This window comes from Zootoca vivipara, chromosome 9 (genome assembly GCF_963506605.1).
Source record: "Zootoca vivipara chromosome 9, rZooViv1.1, whole genome shotgun sequence".
NCBI lineage: Eukaryota > Metazoa > Chordata > Lepidosauria > Squamata > Lacertidae > Zootoca > Zootoca vivipara.
The window spans coordinates 61319532-61339091 of record NC_083284.1 but is presented as its reverse complement, the minus strand read 5'-3'; the positions used below and the strand labels follow the sequence as shown (position 1 = coordinate 61339091).

At 45.7% G+C, this 19560-nt stretch overlaps 1 protein-coding gene across 4 annotated transcripts in view; it reads left to right on the top strand.

Moving 5' to 3' along the window:
- Nucleotides 1-19560, top strand: part of TEC (tec protein tyrosine kinase) — a 77904-nt gene that overhangs the window by 54458 nt on the left and 3886 nt on the right. For all 4 annotated transcript variants that reach the window (XM_060278885.1, XM_060278886.1, XM_060278884.1 and 1 more), the window contains exons 6-17: nt 1215-1255; nt 2340-2515; nt 4134-4199; nt 5001-5055; nt 5201-5280; nt 6276-6409; nt 7313-7387; nt 8876-9047; nt 10017-10233; nt 11365-11429; nt 11934-12052; nt 18682-18839. In XM_060278885.1, the coding sequence (XP_060134868.1) occupies nt 1215-1255; nt 2340-2515; nt 4134-4199; nt 5001-5055; nt 5201-5280; nt 6276-6409; nt 7313-7387; nt 8876-9047; nt 10017-10233; nt 11365-11429; nt 11934-12052; nt 18682-18839 (1358 nt within the window). The remainder of the gene's footprint in view (nt 1-1214; nt 1256-2339; nt 2516-4133; nt 4200-5000; nt 5056-5200; nt 5281-6275; nt 6410-7312; nt 7388-8875; nt 9048-10016; nt 10234-11364; nt 11430-11933; nt 12053-18681; nt 18840-19560) is intronic.

Sequence of the window (19560 nt, the reverse complement as noted above, 5' to 3'; positions counted from 1 at the left end):
GGAGGAAGGGAAAAGGAGATTGTTAGCCGCTTTGAGACTCCTTAGGGTAGTGATAAAGCGGGATATCAAATCCAAACTCCTCCTCTTCTTCTTCTTCTTCCCATCCATATCTGTTGAGGGGACGGAGGAGGCAGAGCGCAGAGCCAAGAGCAGAATGGCTTCAGTGGCTGGCTTCTCCTGAACACAAGAGGGGAGGAGCCGCCGGCCACTGAAACGGTGCTTCACTGGGCTCCGCGCTCAGCCTCCTCTCGGTGATGTGTGCACAATGCATGTAGTATGCATAATGTCACACGCATGCAACTCGCGCCAGGTCTATGGCGTCGTACACGGTGCCTCTGATGAAAGCAGTTGTGAGCAGCAAGGTTCGTAGACTTTGTGGCCATGCATAAGGATGCAGCTTTGGCAACCCTTGTCTTTAATAATTGACAGTCAGTCTTGCCAGTCTTGTGCAAATCACCCAGAGATATGTCAGCAGATCCCAATCAACCTTAAGATCATTCCTGTTGCGTACTATTTATGGACCTACATAGACCAGGCATCCCCAAACTTCGCCCCCCCCCAGATGTTTTGGACTACAATTCCCATCTTCCCCGACTACTGGTCCTGTTAGCTAGGGATCATGGGAGTTGTAGGCCAAAACATCTGGAGGGCCGCAGTTTGGGGATGCCTGACTTAGACTCATACTATAACCAGGGTGATTGCGGCCACGTCCATAGGGGTTCCTATTCCTGTTTAAATGCTTCTGCCTGTGGTGGTGATATTATTATTATTATTATTATTATTATTATTATTATTATTATTGATTTTATATACCATCCCAGGGACCTTGGGGTCCCTTCCAACTCATATGATTCTATGATTCTTCTGACAGCATGGTCAGCACACCACACCATACAGTGTCACCATACACATTTTCAGATTCTGCTTTGAACCACAACAATGGTTGATGTTGGTGCTAAATTAACTTAATGGGTTAGACCCAGTGTGGAAAATTTGCACATCAGAAGCGGGGGCGAAGAGTGCGTAAAATTCTGTGGCTCACTTCCATCTGTGTTGGTTAATCCATAACCATTTCTAATGGTTAATCAATCAGCAACATGATAAGATTAGGGGAAGTGCAACCATTCTGATCTTTAAAAAATCTTGATGTTATATACGTAAGCCTTTAACAGATACCTCTAAATTCAGACTCTGATATCTATGGTTTGTTTTAGGTATGAAGACTTTGCCTCCATCAATGCCCGATAAAAGTAAGGTAAGGAGAGAATTCAGAGCACTAAGCAGCTACAGCTGATAAGAGTTAATGGTTGCTAGTCTGATATCACCAGTGGTATCAGAGGTGGTTTATCTCTGAGTTGCTGTGGATCACAAGTAAAAAAGTGTTGTTGTGCTCAGGTACTGCTTGAGCTGCCTATTGGCACCTGACTGTTCACTGTAAGATTTTATGGGTCTTTGGTCTGATTCAGCAGGAGTTGTCTTATGCTTTTAACTTACGTTCAGTTCTGTACTATTATAGCTGGAACTATATATTTCAGGTTGTTGTACAACCTGAAATATAGGTAATCCAAGTCCAATGGGGGTCTGAGTAAAAGCTCCAACTCCTAATGGACTCAGCAAACACATGTTTGGAAACGTGTATCTGCTGAGGCAACATATAATTTATACCCCGACTGTCATGCGCTGTACCATATGCTATGCTTAAATATTCCAGTATGCTGTATTTCCATACAGATGCCAGTACTGTATTCACAGGCATATGCTTATGCTAGATCTGTGCAAACAGGTTTCTGTCTCTTCTGTCAAAACTCCCAAGCTAATTCTTAACAACCAAACACCCACACCCTGCAGCTTGCCTCCCCCCACCCCCTCCCCACCCTGCAAAAAAGAAAGGGCACATCCTACCTGTTCTAAACTTGCTAACCTAAGCCCAGGTCTTTTGTAACACAGTTGTGCTAACCGTCTGTTGTCTTAATGGCTCTCTCCCCCCACGAGGTTTTCTCCCAAGGAAATTGGTTGTGACTTAATTAACACTTAACTCATGTTAATTTTCTAGGATTAAGAGGTGTCTCCCTTTAAGATGTCTGCCTGACTTAATTAGTTTTTACTTATGCTAATTCCAAGGGCTTTGAAGTTGGTCTCACACAGATCACACACTGATCTATCTTAAGACAGAAGGGTCTGACATCCTGTTTTAACATACCAGTTCCAATTAAAGTCTGACATTTATTAAATCCAGGCATTTAGCCCTCCCCCCCCCCGACCTATCACAAAAACCTTAATTAAATATAATGATTAGAATCTTAAGTGATAATAGTTCTAATACCTTGTTTCATTTTCAGAGAAGGCCCCCACCCCCTGTTCCCCAGGAAGAAGAGGAGGAAGAGGAAGAAATAGTAGTAGCCATGTATGACTTTCAGCCCATGGAACCTCATGACTTGAGATTGGAGAGAGGTCAAGAATATACCATCCTTGAAAAAAATGACATTCATTGGTGGAAAGCAAGAGATAAATACGGGTAAGGAATGCGACCATTATTTCAGCTTTTTAATACTGCCAGAAATGGATGGTACAATGATTCCGATAGACGTAACTACATTATGATGGTCATTACTAACATTTTAGTAATGTTGGGAAAGATTGAGGGCACTAGGAGAAGGGGACAACAGAGGATGAGATGGTTGGACAGTGTTCTCGAAGCTACCAACATGAGTTTGACCAAACTGCGGGAGGCAGTGGAAGACAGGAGTGCCTGGCGTGCTCTGGTCCATGGGGTCACGAAGAGTCAGACACTACTAAACGACTAAACAACAACAATGAACATTTTAATTGTTGGTGAATGGGTGTCCAACCTGTTTTTGCTCAAGAGCCAGCACCCCTCCAAAGGTTGTGTGTCAGCATTCCTGTGTACACATTTGCATGCATGCATTCCAGGAACTTGCCCGAAGGCAGCCACCACCTACGAATGGACTCATGTTTGCTGATGCGCTGGCACAAAGAAGACTTCTATCACATGATGCAGAAGGGAGCTTCCTTCACCCCACTCCTTGCTTGCAATACACATGCAAGAGAGAGGGAAGATCTTCTGCTCTTCTTCCTGTAGTTTCCCGTCAATGCCTGATAAAGTGATAATGATCTATAACTGCTGTTCTCACCACTTTGCCTGCTCTCTAGAATGATAGAGATTGTATATCTTCATAAGGCATTGACCTGAAGCTTTTGGAACCACAAAAACACACTATATTTTTTAAATAAATAACTATGGCACAAATGTCAGGGGATGTTGTCTCTAGGTATGACTAAAAATGTCTCCGGGGGGAAGGCCATATGGGTCCATGATTTCCATTTATCTACTGTTTAATATTTAAAAAATCTCCTAAGTGATGTAAAACATAAAAATAATACCGTTAAAATAAAAATACAGCATAAAACAGTAAACAGTAGTATAAAAGGAGGAATTCAGACACAAAAAACAGAGTCTGATCATATGGGTCAGGGAAATAATCCTGGAGAAAAAGAGATGTATTTCCAATACATCTGAAGCAACTTAACGGGCAGAGGGAAGGGCATTCCATAGTATAGGGGCAACAGCAAAAATATGCTATCATATTCAGCAGGGTTTCCCCAGATGATTTAAGCATCTGTAAAGGGACATGTGGTCTTTCAGGTGACTTGGTCCTGAGTTCTTTAGGGCTTTGTGTGTTAGCAACCAGAGCTTGAGCATGTATCAGTTCCTTCAGCAAAAGTGTAATATGTGCAATAAGTGCTCCACTCAACATGCTGCCTTCTGTGTTTATCATGAAGATTAAATAGATGGATCCAGAATTTGATTGATGCACCTTCAACATGCTATAAAGAATATATTTTAAAAGATGTTGGGAATAAGAGTGCACATTAATTTCTTGATTTACAATGAGAATGAGCATTGGTTAAGAAAAATGTTAGTAGCACTAATACGTATGTTGAAAGCAAGCTCATATATTATTCGTTCTTTACTATCCTGTGCATTGCTTTGAGTACCCTGTGTGGGCTAGATAGATGACTGTGGAATTTATAAATAAATGCAAGTTTATTACTCTGACATTGTTAATATAATATGTGTTTTCTAAGCATGGGTTTCTTTTGGTCACTTCTAGAAGCAAAGGATATATTCCAAGCAACTATGTAACAGGAAAGAAGTCCAACAGTCTAGATCAATATGAGTAAGTAATTCTTAAATGTAATACCCAGGAGCAAAAATTTCTGTATGTATTTTGGCAACTGAATAAAAATAATTGGCTGAATCAAGTGAGCTCTGACATCCACTTCTACAGTATTCTTCTTTCACCAGTTTGAGAGTAAGCTAACATTTAAAAAAACACTCCTGACCGGTTCCAAAACTTCATAAAAGCTGTTGTTCCGTAAAACACGTACTGATACTTACCCTCTTTATTCACAGGAAATCAACACTGTAGGGTAGCTAGGGCCACTTCATATTTTACATTAAGAAAAATTGATATATGCTTATATAAGTACACATCACAAGAAAATAAAGCTAATTCAGAACTCCTTGTGACTTGTTACAGATATAACACCGCTATTTTATTTACCATGATTAAGATATTAAAAGCAGTTTGTGGTTTGAGCGCCCCTTCACACCTCTTCAGCACAAACATTCCCACACATTTTCCTTGTCTGTCTTAATCATGCTTCTTTATTAACTGAGAGAGAATCTGGTTAGCATTAATGTTTTCTAACAATGCAGATATTTAACACGAAACCATGGTAAACAGAAATGTGGTGTGTGTATTTCTGTATGCATTTATAGGGAATAAACACAGAAGAGAGAATAATGGCATAGGGAAGGAGCTCATAACCTACAGTATTCCCAAATTCTTAAGCATGGTTAAGGGATCAGCAGGATGTCTGAATTGGATCTGTTCCGTTATGCTTTTAAAGTATAAACATGGCCATACTACAGATGTCACATATTAGAGCTTTTGATTCCCCCCCTTTCTCTTTAGATGGTACTGTCGAAATCTAAACAGAAGCAAAGCTGAACAACTCCTAAGAAATGAAGTGAGCATTTGCTTTATAATATTTTTAAGTACTCTACAACATAAAAACTTAAACCAACTTAATTTCATATGCTTGAATGAATCATAAATCATTCAAATAGGAAAAGTTTGATGAATGAAGTTTTCATTTTTTTATTGGATTTTAGGATAAAGAAGGTGGTTTCATGGTGAGGGACTCTAGTCAACCAGGTTTATATACAGTATCCCTTTATGCAAAATTTGGAGGGTAAGTTGCTCAATCAACAGATTATACCGCTGCCGCCCCCCCCCCCCATTACAATTTCTTGCTTGTATGCTTCCTCTTTTAAGACAAACCACACACATTTTTATCATCAAACCTTTTCTGTAGAAGTAAGCTGAAATGTGTGCCTCCAGTCATTTATCCAAACAGGTCATTGCACCAACTAAATTAGATCAAATGGTGTCCTAGGATTGGTTTTATTATCCTAGTTAGTTGGAACTGGCCTCTTCTTTGGTAATGGAAGCTTAGAATAATTAAGAAGGTGGGAAAAGTCTCTAAATTAATTTCTGATGGGCTACATGACCACCCGCATTAGAGTCAGAGCTTCTCTCGACTTCAGTCCAAAGTCACATCCACATCTGCAAAGGCTGGCGTTTGCTGACCTCAAATTCCCATGAAACTGTGAGGCAGCCCCTCATCCCCTTGCCTCCATTTTCCTGAGGAACTCTCCTTGTTCGCTTAAGCCTCAGAATGGACCCTGTGCATTGCCTTTGCACATACCAAGGATACACTTTATGTAAGTTGCTGAAACTATCATCGGAAATATATATGTAGCTGTAAAGTTCACCAGAAATGTATTTGTTTGTTTTCTTTAATGTTGCTTCTTATTCTTCCTTCTCTCTCAATTTGAATTTTAAAAATGCTGGTATCTTAGAAGTCTCAGATGGACTGAATAACTTTACTAGCTTGTAGGGTTGGTCTCACACATGTATGTTTGTGCCTAAGCTACCTGGCTACTTCTACTGTAGCTGCATGCACTAGGTTTTCACAATCGTTGTGAACAAAAGAGGCAAAGACTGTAATTCTTCTTTAGCAGCTCACTTCAGTTAACAGTTTCAGGGCAAAGTTTGTTCCTAAATGACTCTACTGATTGAAAAACACTCGTAAATGTTTTAGTAAAATACTTTATTAGCAAGATACATAACATAATTATGTCTAGTGTAAATGAAAAACCAAATTATTCTTATTGTTATTTTTAGAGAAGGGTTATCTGGAATAAGACACTACCATATAAAAGAAACGATGACATCACAAAAGCAGTACTACCTAGCTGAAAAACATTTATTTGACTCCATTCCTGAGCTAATTGAGTATCATAAACACAACGCTGCAGGTAAATGAGTCCAAGATTCTTATCACTCGAATGAATGCTGCTTAACAATCTAGTTGCATAACTTCGGGAGACAAGTACACCTTCCTAGCTAGAGAGCCTATGGCCCACTGCATAGGTCTGCACTTTCAAGCGCTGTGTCCGAGCACTCCCCACCCCTGCCACTTTCTGTAGGAAAACCCACTCTTTAATGCTAAATCGGAAAAAATGGCAATTCGGGTTTTCCATGGATTGTTGTTTGCTCTAATTCAGCAGTGAAGAGTGGGTTTTCATGGGGAAAGTGCTGGGGCAAAAGAAAAGAAAAAAGTGCTGTGACTGAAAGTGTAGGTGTGTGTCTAGAAATGCGATCCGAAAGGAAGTCCAGATGAACCCTGCGTACCCAGTGGGGGTTTTGGATTTGTTTTATGGTAATATTCCATGCTAAATCACACTTTGCCCCTAAAATTCCCTTCAGTTTCAAAAAATAATTCAGCATTGGGGTGGCCTGCTGCTCGAGAAACAAGTTAGACATACACTTTTAGTTTTTAAATAATAACTGGGGTATTTTCCCTGGATACTGTACGTTTGGTATTTGTGCAAGAAAGCAAACTATTATTCTGTAACCCTCCCGTGCTCCCCATCTTATTTGACTTTTTTTTTAACCTTTGTGGTTCCAAATTATCTTTGTAACGTATGCTATACACTTGAACATATTAAACTGCAGGCTGCTCCTAATTTTTTAAGCTTCTGAGAACACTTATTTTATTATATCTTAACATATCTGACAGCAAAGTGAATGATTATTAATTAACAGAAATGTGGCAACCCAATATCATGGTATGCGCTAATAACAGCAGGACTACCGTACATTACTACCCTTCCTAATTCCTGATGTAGTCTCCATATGGATTTCCTCCAAACTTCCAGGTCTTGTTACAAGGTTACGATACCCAGTGACTCCAAAGGTGAAGCCCTCCCCAACTACGGCAGGATTCAGTTATGGTATGTTTACACACCTACATAACAAAAGATTTATTTTGAAAGTGTGGGGATCACATTCTGTAAATCTACAAAGAGGCAATTTTGTTTGAAATTGAGTATCTTCTTATGTTCTTGGTAACGGATAGTTCAACATCTGCAGTGCTGAAAAGCCTTCTCAACTCTGTAAGCCTACGCTTGATGAAATTAGACATGACAGTCATGTGATGGCCCTTACATGCTTGTTTTTATTGACTAAATAACAGCCATGGGATGGGGCAATCTGGATTGAGGACCACTGCATGAAGGATGAGGGGTTTTTTTTTAACACTTTGCCCCCGCCCTGGTCCTGATTTAGATCCCCACTTCCATGGTTGGTCCAGGGAAGTTGACATTGGCACTTGTAATCTTAGCCCAGAGCAACTAACAGCCACGGGAACAAAGAGTTAAAAGAGCCCCCTCCCTACACCTCTTGGAAAAGAGCCTTCTCATAGTTGCTGTTTGGTAAAGAAGAAAACAAACACACAAGCGCCACTCCTGTGATTGGGTTTATGTCTCCTTTAGGCCTTAAAATTGCCTTTCCCAGGACAATATAGTAGGATCTATTCTTCCCCTTCTCTATGATTATTATGATAGGTTAGGTCCAACAGTAATTCATATGAAATATAATAGAGTGTAACTAGACTAAGGGGAAAAGGGGAAATATTGGCACTAGAAAGATGCTGGAACAAGAATTAATCACCATGTTAATGACAGATGGGATGTGAAGTAATGTCTTAAATTACAAAAGCATAGTCCGACACATTAGGGGTTGAAGCTTTCTTGGGAAGTACCCAGAGAAGTACCAGACCGCAGTGCTTGTATTTTAGCAAACAAAGGCTGGGTTGGCTTCTGTCAAGTGTGAGAAGCATGAGAGATGTTGCTTCAGAAGGGGCAAGTGGATTACAGTACACAATCTGCATTTGTTGGTTTGGGCCTATCCACACCTTCCTCTTGTTGCGCTCCAGGTTTTCTCTTGATTGATGTTTGCTCTCTGATTTAGAACTGAATAGTGGGTTTTCTATGGGAAAAGGAGCAAGGACAAGAGGGGATACTGCTTGGACCCCTGCCTAGAAAGTCAAGCAGAAAACTGCTTGGACGAGCCCTCAATAAAATGTCTCCTGTGAAAGATTTGTATTAGAAAGTTGGGAGCTTAGGTATAAAAGGTTTTAGATTTCTTTAAATAAAAAAACAAAACTACAAGAACCTGTTGAGTGGAGAGGATTCCTGAAGATCCAGTTGCTGTGGAGTATTCTTCTTTGAGAAAGATGTCCCAACTACAGTATCCATTTTTTTAAGGAAGGCTTTGAGAATGAGAAGTGGGGATCCTGCAGCGAGTGCCAAATTTCTCTGGTTGTGGGAAAGGATGGATCATGGTTTTGGCTGAGTCAGAAAAAGAAAAAGGGAACCCGGGGTGGGGGCATAAGCATTGTCTTCCCCTGAACACCTTTTTTTTATTTTCCTCCCTTGTAGAGAAATGGGAGATCAATCCTGCCGAGCTCACCTTCATGAGAGAGTTGGGCAGCGGCCTTTTTGGTGTGGTGCGCCTTGGCAAATGGAGAGCGCAATATAAAGTGGCCATCAAAGCAATCCGAGAAGGTGCAATGTATGAAGAGGACTTCATAGAAGAAGCTAAAGTGATGATGTAAGTAGCGTGTATAGGTGCTAGGCTTTGCTTTTAAAACCCTAAAGAGCCTGGTCCTTATGTATCTTCTCCCTAGGGTATTTGCATGCACCTTTATTTATTTAAAGTATTTTTATTCCACCCTTTGGCTGAAAAAGCACTCAGAGTATATTTGGTGTTTTGTTGGAGGGGATGCCAGGGAACAGGAAATTATGTTCACATGTGGTAGGGGTTTAAATACTGTATGTACAATTTTTCTGTCAAAAGGTCTTTAAGGAGATAACAGAAATCACTGGGTTAAAGCTGACTGAAAGTCCAGAGGTAGCATTATTATCAATTTACGATGGAGTGGAAGGTTCGCAGGCTACGAAGGGCTTGCTCACAAAATTATTGACAGCTGCACACATTATTATAGCTGGGAAGTGGAAGGGGCGGGCAGAATATAAAATAGAAGAATGGTATAAAGAGGTGTGGGATGTAGCTATTTTTGATAAAATAACATGTGCCATTAAGGGAAGATGGGGACTCAGCAGGAGAAATGATTTTGAGGAGATATGAAGGGTGTTTGTAGAATTTGTACTGTTAAAACAGGAAGGGTCAAACCATCGCAAGAGGTGTTGAAATCTTGGAAGGTTGGATAGTTACAGTAGAATGGTCTCGGTGGTGGGGTGCACATTTTTATTCTTATTTATTTATGATTATTACTTTGTCAGAATAAATAAAATAATTTTAAAAAGAAAAGACTCTCATTGTGTCCCACAAATATCAGGAGTGAAAACCTCAGCTCAGTCTTTAGACATGATGCACACGAAAAAGTGAATGGAGGGAGTAGGAAAAAAAGTAACTCAGGCACAATTCTTAAAAGTCATAGTGATAAGTCTTAAAATGACCAGCTGGGATAGAAATAGTTTGGGGAGCTTTAGGGAATGGCCAAAGACTGCTGGTCACTCAGCAGAGGCAATTAAATATATGGATTTTAATTCCTTTCAGGAAGTTGACGCATCCAAAATTAGTCCAGCTGTATGGTGTCTGCACCCAGCAGAGACCTATTTATATAGTGACAGAGTTCATGGAGCACGGCTGCCTCCTGAATTACCTTCGGCAAAGACGTGGACACTTTACTAAAGACCATCTGCTGACAATGTGCCAGGATGTTTGTGAAGGGATGGAGTACCTGGAGAGAAACAGCTTTATTCACAGAGATCTGGTAAATAATATAATGAAGAGTCTTTATATTTTGCTTCATGTAGAAAATGTAATTATTAAGGAAACAGTGTTCAGAATGCCTGTTTTTGGTGGTTTATAAATATTGTCTTACTCAGTTGGGGTGGCCCAAAGGGAAAGGAAGGCAGGATTCTTATCACTTAACATATGCCAGAGGTTTTCAACTTTTTTTGAGTCCACGGCTCCCTTAACCACAACCACGTTCTTTCTGCAGCACTCCTGTGGGGCTCAGGAGCCCAGTTATGTCACCCCTTACCTGCAGAGCTGGCAGCCTCTCACCCTTTTTTGAACACCTTCCCTTGTGGAGTGTTCCCTCAGCCTCCTCTCCTCTCCCCTCTCCTTGGGAGTCCTCCGGGGAGCTGCTGTTGCCGTCCCTGGTCTCTGAGCTGCCCCCCCTCGCCCCAAAGAGAGGTGCCTCTTAGAGGCACAATTCGTCTGCAGAGCTTATAACCAGAGCTGCTGCAATAAACAGCTGTGCAAACCTTGGGGAGGCAGAAGAGGGCATCAGAAGTGGGAGGGAAAGAATAGTAGCCAAGCTCCTGCTCAGGAGTCATGCATGGCACTTGTTTGAGATCTTTGGACATGGGACAGGATACAAATGTAACTAATAAATATGTTATTTTGACTCTCAGATAATTAGGGAACAGTTAGCCTTTTCTTTTTCTTACGCTTTCATGTGGAAACTCCCAAGAGATTTTCAGACTGGGGACTAATTTCAGACAGGTGTATTGGCATGTGAGAAGGAGGCACCAAAGCTACCTGCCATCTTTAGCCACCCCAAATATCAGTATGTGATGTTCAGTTGGCTGAATTATTTTATGAAAGCCACTTCAGTCCTAGCTGAACTTGGGATCAGGCCAACGAGAGATTATTATGCAATAAATTTGTTAGGGTCTACAGTCCCTTTTTGTAATTTTTGCTACAGCTCCTGTCCCTCCTGCCTCTCATTCTGCTGCTTTCAATGGCATCCAAAATATGCCTCCACCTAAGGCAACAACTTGAGGTGTGCTAGGGTTGCCTCTGCACAGTTGCAGTTTTCAAAATTTAAGCTTAGCACATTCTTATCCGGCTGTATCATCACTGCAAATATTAACATGCCTGTGTTTTCCCTCAGGCTGCTAGAAACTGCTTAGTGAATGAATCAGGGGTGGTGAAAGTGTCTGACTTCGGAATGACAAGGTACTGGCCCCTGGAATTTAAGTGGAATTGATGCATTTTGTATGGGCAAATGTGAAAATTACAAGTACCTAGACTGAGCTGGCATTTGTACCTAGATTGAACCTGCATATCTTGCTGTCTACCAAGCCAAATGCAGCTTTGAAAGGGACTCCTGAAGACGCCCGAGGGCGGTGGGACGGGGGGGGATCAGATGATGTCATTGTGATTGGTGGATTTACTCATAGATGGAGGCCTGCAGCTGCTGCATACCTGAAATTGCAAAAAAGGGGGGCAAAGGGTTGCAGTTGTCAAATTCCTGACAGCTCCTAATAGACTAATAAATGCGAGTACAAGTACAGATTACAAGTTGTTGCAGATTTAAATATTAGTTCCATAGTGAATACTTTCAAATGATATTCGTGAAGTTTACAAGTAGCCACTAGATGGAGGTGTGAACACTTACCTCTTGATGGGCTTCTAGGGCTGGTTTCAGACTGGAGGAATCATAGTGTTTTCCCTTTTTAGGTATGTGCTTGATGACCAGTACACAAGCTCTTCAGGTGCTAAGTTTCCTGTGAAGTGGTGCCCCCCAGAGGTTTTTAATTATAGCAGGTTCAGCAGCAAGTCAGATGTCTGGTCTTTTGGTAAGGTGGCAATGTTTTTATTCTATTTAAAATGTGGAGGTATTGGCTACAAACTGACCACATAATTTGTACTTACTATTTAGAATTGGGGTGGACAACACTTTGGCTAGTGGGCCAGATTGTTATCTCACCTACCCTTTGTGGACCAGGTTTGACAGGTGGGCAGAACCAGCCATTTGTCAACCACCTGACCTTTTTTACCTTTAAGGGTCTCAGCCCCTTTCAAAGCACTCTTTGAGAGAGGGGTTTCTGAAGATCTGATAAGCCGAAGCATCATGTGATAGTCATGGTTGTCTGAATAGGCCATCAAACCTTCTCTGAGATGTTACACATAATGTCACAGTGGCCTGGGTGGGCTACTTCAGAGTAACGACTCCACACGGCTCTGCATTTTATCTTTTTATTGGTGCTGCGTATTTACAGTGCTAAAGGCAGTACTATTTACAGAGACACATCTTATCCGCTTGAGTCAGAACCTCCGAATGGCGTTTGGCGCATTTTTCTCCAACATAACAACTTGGGGAGACCCAGCCTCTTCCCCCTACGTTTTCTGCGCAATTCCGGAGTTGGGGGGATAGGTCTGCCCCCCTTGCTTCCCCCTTCCTGTCCCACCTGGGACGATGGCTCCGCTACCCTGCCTGAGCCTCGGACACCACTTCCTGCTTCCCCACTTGAGTCGGAACTCTCCCTGCTTTCCCCTGCGCTCGGGGATGGGCTGGAACTCAGGAGGGGAGGGACTTCGCGATATCCCCTGTCCCTCACATCCACCCCCCTCCCAAGCCCTCCTTCTCCCCTCCCGAGGGGCTCCAAGGGAGTCGGTGACGACTGAAAGCCTAAAAACTCTGTGCTGTCCGAGCCGGTTGGTGTGAACACCTCCCCCCAATCCCGCGAGCTCCTTCCTTCCGCCTGAGAGGACTGAAATCCCAAAAAGTCAGTGGCATCGGAGCTGGTGGGGGTAAAAATACGCTGCCAGTCCGCCTCTTCCTCTGACAGGGTGGACCTCGGAGACGCCCATACCTCTTCCTCCCGGTCCTCAAACTCCGCTTCCCATCTCCACGGTGAACTGCTCTCTGCAACCTGTTCCCCCTCTCCCTCTCCCTCCCTTTCCATGTGCCAGGGCTTGGGCCTGTGTGGGAAGAGGGCGTGGAATTCTTCCACCAAGAATTCCTCCTGTATCTGAGTGGCTGGGACCCATTCATTCTGGGACGGCGGGGCATCCTCCCATGCCATGAGGTACTCCAGGCCCCCCACCCCTCTCCGTGAATCAAGGATGGTCGTGGCTTCATTGAGTTGCTCCCTGCCTCCCCTCTCCCCCCCTCCCTCGGGGGTCTGTTCGCTGCCTCGGAGCCTGCTGCTTTCCCTGTACGGTGACAGCAGCGATCTATGAAAGACTGGGTGCACCCTCATGTCTTCTGGCAGGCTACCGGGTTGACCTGTTGCGTGACCGTGAAGGGGCCCAACCTTCTGGGTGCCAACTTCTTGCACCGCCCTCTTGTGGGAAGGCCCTCCGAGGACAACCAGACCTTGTCCCCCACCCTGATGACCTCCCCCGGTCGCCTGTGGCGATCTGCCCCCTTCTTGTACGCTTCCTTGGCCCTCTCCAAGTGTTCTCTGAGCTGCTGGTGCACCGTCTCCAGTTCCTCTGCCCAATCCTCTGCCTGCGGGCCCTCCTCCTCCTCCTCCTCCTCCCTCTCTGGGAAAGATCTGAGGTTGCGCCCGTAGTTGGCCTTAAAGGGCGACACCCCTGTGGAGACGTGCACCGCATTGTTGTAGGCAAATTCTGCCAGTGGCAGGCGATCCACCCAGTCCGTTTGCCTCTGGCTGACGTAGCATCTCAGGTACTGCTGCAAAATGGCGTTGACCCTCTCCGCCTGTCCATTGGTCTGCGGGTGCCGGGCCGTCGACAAGCTGACCTCCACCTGCAGGAGGTTCATGAGCCGCCTCCAGAACCTGGAAACAAATTGGCGGCCTCGATCCGAAATAACCCTTAAGGGTAATCCATGCAGTCTGAATACGTGGTCAACAAACAGTTTGGCTGTCTCTTCTGCCGAGACTGCCCTGGCACACGGTATAAAATGGCACATTTTGGACATAAGGTCCACCACCACCAACACTGCGGTCTTGCCCCTGGACGAAGGCAGGTCTGTGATGAAGTCCATGGACACTACTTCCCATGGCCTGTGCGGTGTGGCTAATGGCTCCAGCAAACCTGCTGGTGCTGCTCTGACAACCTTTGCTCGCTGGCAGGTGTCACAGCCCCTTACATAGTCCTGAACATCCTCCCGCACCCCTGGCCACCAGAAGTGTCTCATGACTAGGTGAGTGGTTTTGTCCCTTCCAAAATGACCCGCCGTTGGGTTGTCGTGCATCTGCTTGAGGACCTTACCTCTGAGCTGTGTGGTGGGCAGGTACAGCGCTCCCCTGTAAAAAAGCAGTCCCCTCCTTTCCTCAAAGTCTTTTGCCTGCTCCCTCCCCCCTCGCAGCTCTCTGAAGATGCGGGTGGCAAACTCATCTGCTGCCGTCAGTGCTGTGAGTTCTGCCTCGCTCACCACTGCTGCTCCGCAGGACCATGCCGACGGGGGAAACACGTGTCGGGGTGCTGGTGGTAACTCCTCCTCCATGTACTCTGGTTTGCGGGAGAGGGCATCCGCCCTGACATTCTGCTCCCCCGGTATGTAGTGGATGGAGAAGTTGAAGTGCGAGAAGAACTCTGCCCACCTTATCTGCCGCTGGTTGAGCACCCTGGCCGTTCTCCAGAACTTCAGGTTCTTGTGGTCCGTGCACACCTGAATGGGGTGCTTGGCACCCACCAGGAAGTGTCTCCAGTGCTGGAATGCAGAATGGATCGCCAAAAGCTCTTTATCAAACACCGTGTAGTTGCGCTCTGGCTGTGTCAGCTTTCTGGAGAAAAAGGCACAGGGTCTCCACTCTCTGTTGGCATCCAATTGCAGTAAGATCGCGCCCACCGCTCAGTCTGAAGCGTCTGTCTCGACGCGTAGGGGCGCGTGCTGTACCACGTGGAACATGTTCTGGTCTGAGGCGAACACCCTCTTGAGGTCCTCGAACGCTGCTTGCGCCTCCGGTGTCCACCTGAACTTCTGCTTGCCCCTCAGGCAATCCGTGATGGGAGCTGTAACACGCGAGAAGTTCTTGATGAACTTCCTGTAGAAGTTGGCGAAGCCTAGTAGGCGTTGGGCATCTTTGCGCGTCCTGGGGCTGTGCCAGTCCAGGATGGCCTGCACCTTGTCCTTGTCCATCGCTAGCCCCTTGTCTGACAGCTTGTAGCCCAGGAAGTCCACCTCCTTGGTGTGAAACTTGCACTTCTCCAGCTTCACATACAGGTGGTGCTCCTTCAGGCGCTGCAACACCTCCCTGACATCCTTCACATGTTGCACTGGGTCATTGGAGTAAATAAGGATGTCATCTAGAAAGACCAAGCAGTTCTTGAAGAGGAGGGACCCCAGGACGTGGTGCATGAAGGCCTGGAAGCATGCGGAGCCCCCTTGCAAACCGAAGGGCATCACCAGATATTCAAAAGAGCCCAGCGGCGTGAACATCGTGGTCTTCCACTCATCGCCTTCCCGGATCCTGATCAAGTTGTACGCCCCCCTCAGGTCGAGCTTGGTGAAGATCTTGCCCCTGCGTGCCGCTGTCAGCAGATCGTCCACTCTGGACATTGGGAAAGCCACCGGTTCCGTCATGCTGTTGAGCCGTCTGAAATCAACCACCAGGCAGCGCTGTTGCGTGTCTTTCTTGTCCACCCAGAAGACCGGGCTGCCCCCTGCTGCCTTGCTTTCTCTGATGAACCCCCTCTTGAGGTTCTTGTCTATGAACGCCCGCAGATCCTCTAGTTCCTGATCTGACATGGAGTACAGCTTGGCTGGGGGTAGTGTGGCCCCTGGCACCAGGTTGATCTGGCAGTCAAAGGACCTGTGGGGAGGTAGGTGGTCAGATTCCGCTTCGCTGAAGACCTCCTGCAGGTCCCAGTACGGTTTGGGTATCGCCTCACCCCCCTTGACGTGCATGGTGGCCACCGTGGCTATCGGTGGCCCCTCCCCTGGTTGGTGCTGCATGCAATGTTCCAGACAAAAGTCCGATCCAAACGTAATGCATCTCTGGTGCCAACTGATGGAGGGGTCATGGCGCGCCAGCCAGCTCATGCCCAAGACGATGGGGGGGGTCTGAGATGGTGGTGACGTTGAATGCCAGTGTCTCTGAGTGGCGTCCCACCGTCATTCTCATGGGGGGGTGTCTGGTGGGTGATGGCCCCTCCCAGCAACTCCCTGCCGTCAATGGTGGAGACGTGCAGGGGAAAATCCAGCTGCAGAAGTTGGATCTGGTGCGCTTCTGCAAAGTTTCTCGAAAAGAAGTTCGCCGAAGCCCCCGAGTCGATTAAAGCTAAGACCGTCAGGGGATACCCATTAGGGAGCGTTAGCGTCACTTCTAGAACCACCCCTGCTCTGGGGGGGGGGGTGGGCTGGTGCTGCTCCTCGCTGTGCGGGTGGGTGGGCTGGGGCTGTTGTCTGCCGATTGCGCCTGGCTGCTGCCCCTTGTCTCCTGCAGCCAGGCTGTCTCGTTTCCCTGCTGTGGTGCTGCGTCAGTGGGGGAGGGTACAACCGTTCCCGCCTTTCCTTACCACTCCCTGCGATGTGGGCAGTCTCTGACGAGATCCTGAGGGGAGTTGCAGAGAAAGCAGTTTCCGCCCCTTCCCTCCTTGCGTCTTGGCGCCGCTGGGGTTTGAAAAGCCCCCGCGCACGCACGCGCTATCAATTTGCATGGGTTCCTGGTCTGTGCTGGCCCCAGGCGTGGCCTGGGAGGGCTGCTGGAGGAGTGGCCTCTCCTGCGACCGTGGGAACCAAGCCCGCTTTGCGCGCGTTGCCTGCTTGTCGTTCCACCGGGGTTCCTGTCTCACCCCCACCGCCAGAGCCGCTTTGCTAAGCTCATCCATATTATTGGGCTTTGGACCTCTCGAGAGCTCATCCTTGACGTCCTCATGCAACCCCAAATAGAACGCAGCTTCCATCGGAGGCGTGTGAAGATCCCACCCCAGTCTGTGCACCAGCATGGTGAATTTAGACCAATATTCGCGAACTGTCATTTTTCCCTGGCGCAAATTATGCAGTTCCTCTTTGGTATGGTCCAGATGGCTATCACTCGAATACATTACTTTTAAAGCTTCTAGAAACAGTTTGACATTCTTCATGCAAGGATTTTTTGCCGCTATTAACGGTCTAAGCCACTCCCTGGCTGCCCCGGTAAGGTGTTCCACTATAAACGCTACCCTGTGCGCATCATCAGGGAATTCATCATGGTGCAGTTCGAGGGCATACAAGATCTCAGTCTCAAAGCCATGATACTCCCTCGGATCTCCGTTGAACTTGCTTACTAGGGTCCCCGCTCTCCTTCCTGGCAGCACTTGGAGTTGGGGCCCCCCTCCTCCCTTGTTTTTCTCTGCATCCAACTTGTTCTGGAGGTCTACCGCCACCGCCCTTAACTGCTGCTCTTTCTCCTGTAGCGCTCTCACCTGTTCAGCAAGGTTCTGCCTGTCCTCCTTGACCTTCTCCGTTTCTTGCTTAGCCATCTTTAATTCTCCCTGTGCCTGCAACGCCAGTTGCTGCAGGTCCTACTGGGCTTTCTCCGCGATCTGCCGCCATTTCTCTGCTTCTGGCGCGCTCATCCCGGCAACTCCAAAGTAGCCCCAAAAAAGATTCGGAGGTTGCTGTCACAGTGGCCTGGGTGGGCTACTTCAGAGTAACGACTCCACACGGCTCTGCATTTTATCATTTTATTGGTGCTGCGTATTTACAGTGCTAAAGGCAGTACTATTTACAGAGACACATCTTATCCGCTTGAGTCAGAACCTCCGAATGGCGTTTGGCGCGTTTTTCTCCAACATAACAACTTGGGGAGACCCAGCCTCTTCCCCCTACGTTTTCTGCGCAATTCCGGAGTTGGGGGGATAGGTCTGCCCCCCTTGCTTCCCCCTTCCTGTCCCACCTGGGACGATGGCTCCGCTACCCTGCCTGAGCCTCGGACACCACTTCCTGCTTCCCCACTTGAGTCGGAACTCTCCCTGCTTTCCCCTGCGCTCGGGGATGGGCTGGAACTCAGGAGGGGAGGGACTTCGCGATATCCCCTGTCCCTCACACATAATCTCTTCAGTCCAACTAATTTTTCTCCAAATGGCTTATTCTCAGTCTTACTGTTCCAGTGTCAATTCTAAATTATCTTAGAAGACTTGGGACCAGCAGGCATAAGGAACAATAAGTAACTTTTTAGGAATTTTTTAAAAAAATTCCTTCAGTAGCACCTTAAAGACCAACTAAGTTTATATTTTGGTATGAGCTTTCGTGTGCATGTATCTGAAGATGTATCTGAAGATGTATCTGAAGAAGTGTGCATGCACACGAAAGCTCATACCAAAATATAAACTTAGTTGGTCTTTAAGGTGCTACTGAAGGAATTTTTTTTTTTTGCTTCGACTCAGACCAACACGGCTACCTACCTGTTTTTAGGAATTATTTTCTATTAACATATTTGCCATTACAGATACATCATGCATGTTCTAGTTTAAATAACATCTCTCTGGTAATCAGCCAACAGTCTTTTTGTGTCTCTTAATTTTTCAGGTGTTCTCATGTGGGAAGTATTTACTGAAGGCAAAATGCCCTTTGAGACAAACACAAACTATGAAGTAGTGACTATGATTAGCCAAGGACACCGTCTATTTCGGCCAAAGTTAGCATCTAAGAATATTTATGATGTGATGTTGCTGTGCTGGCATGAGGTACAGTACCTTATATTTTAGTTGTACATCTCCATGTGATCCCTGATATACAATACAGGAATGCTTTATACTTAACTATGAAGGCAGAGAACAATCAAGGCTAAAAAGAACAAAGCAAAAAAAGAAGGCAGGATAGCTCAATCAGTAAAAGCATGAAACTCTTAATCTCAGGGTTGTGGGTTTGAGCCCCACATTGGGTAAAAAGATTCCTGCATTGCTGGGGGTTGGACTAGATGACCCTCGGGATCCCTTCCAACTCCAAAATCCTGATTCTATATAATTTGAAAGTATAAATCTAGTACAGACCCAGGGTTTCTGTACTGGAGCAAACTGGATTTGCACTGACTTGTCTCCCCATTAATGTAGTGGCATCTCATGGTTTTCTCAGACCTTCCCCTCTTTAAATGCTATTTCCCCCCCAATCATTGGAAAGTCCAAAGGGGCAAGGATCAAAGAACCCTGCATTTACTGGGGGAAAGGTAAAACAGTGAAACAGGGAGGGCATCATGCTCCAGTGTGGACAAGCCTTTTGAGTGGAATTTGCATGGTTCCTGAATTGTAAGAATGACCAACCGCTACTTGATGGAATCACTTTGGAGGCACAGGTGAGAGAAATGCCATCAAAAAAAAAATAGAAAGGGGGAAGTAATTAGAGAACCCGTGACACCAAGAAGTGACTGGCCTTCTTATAGAACGTTGCACCTTCAAAAAATGGTTTTAG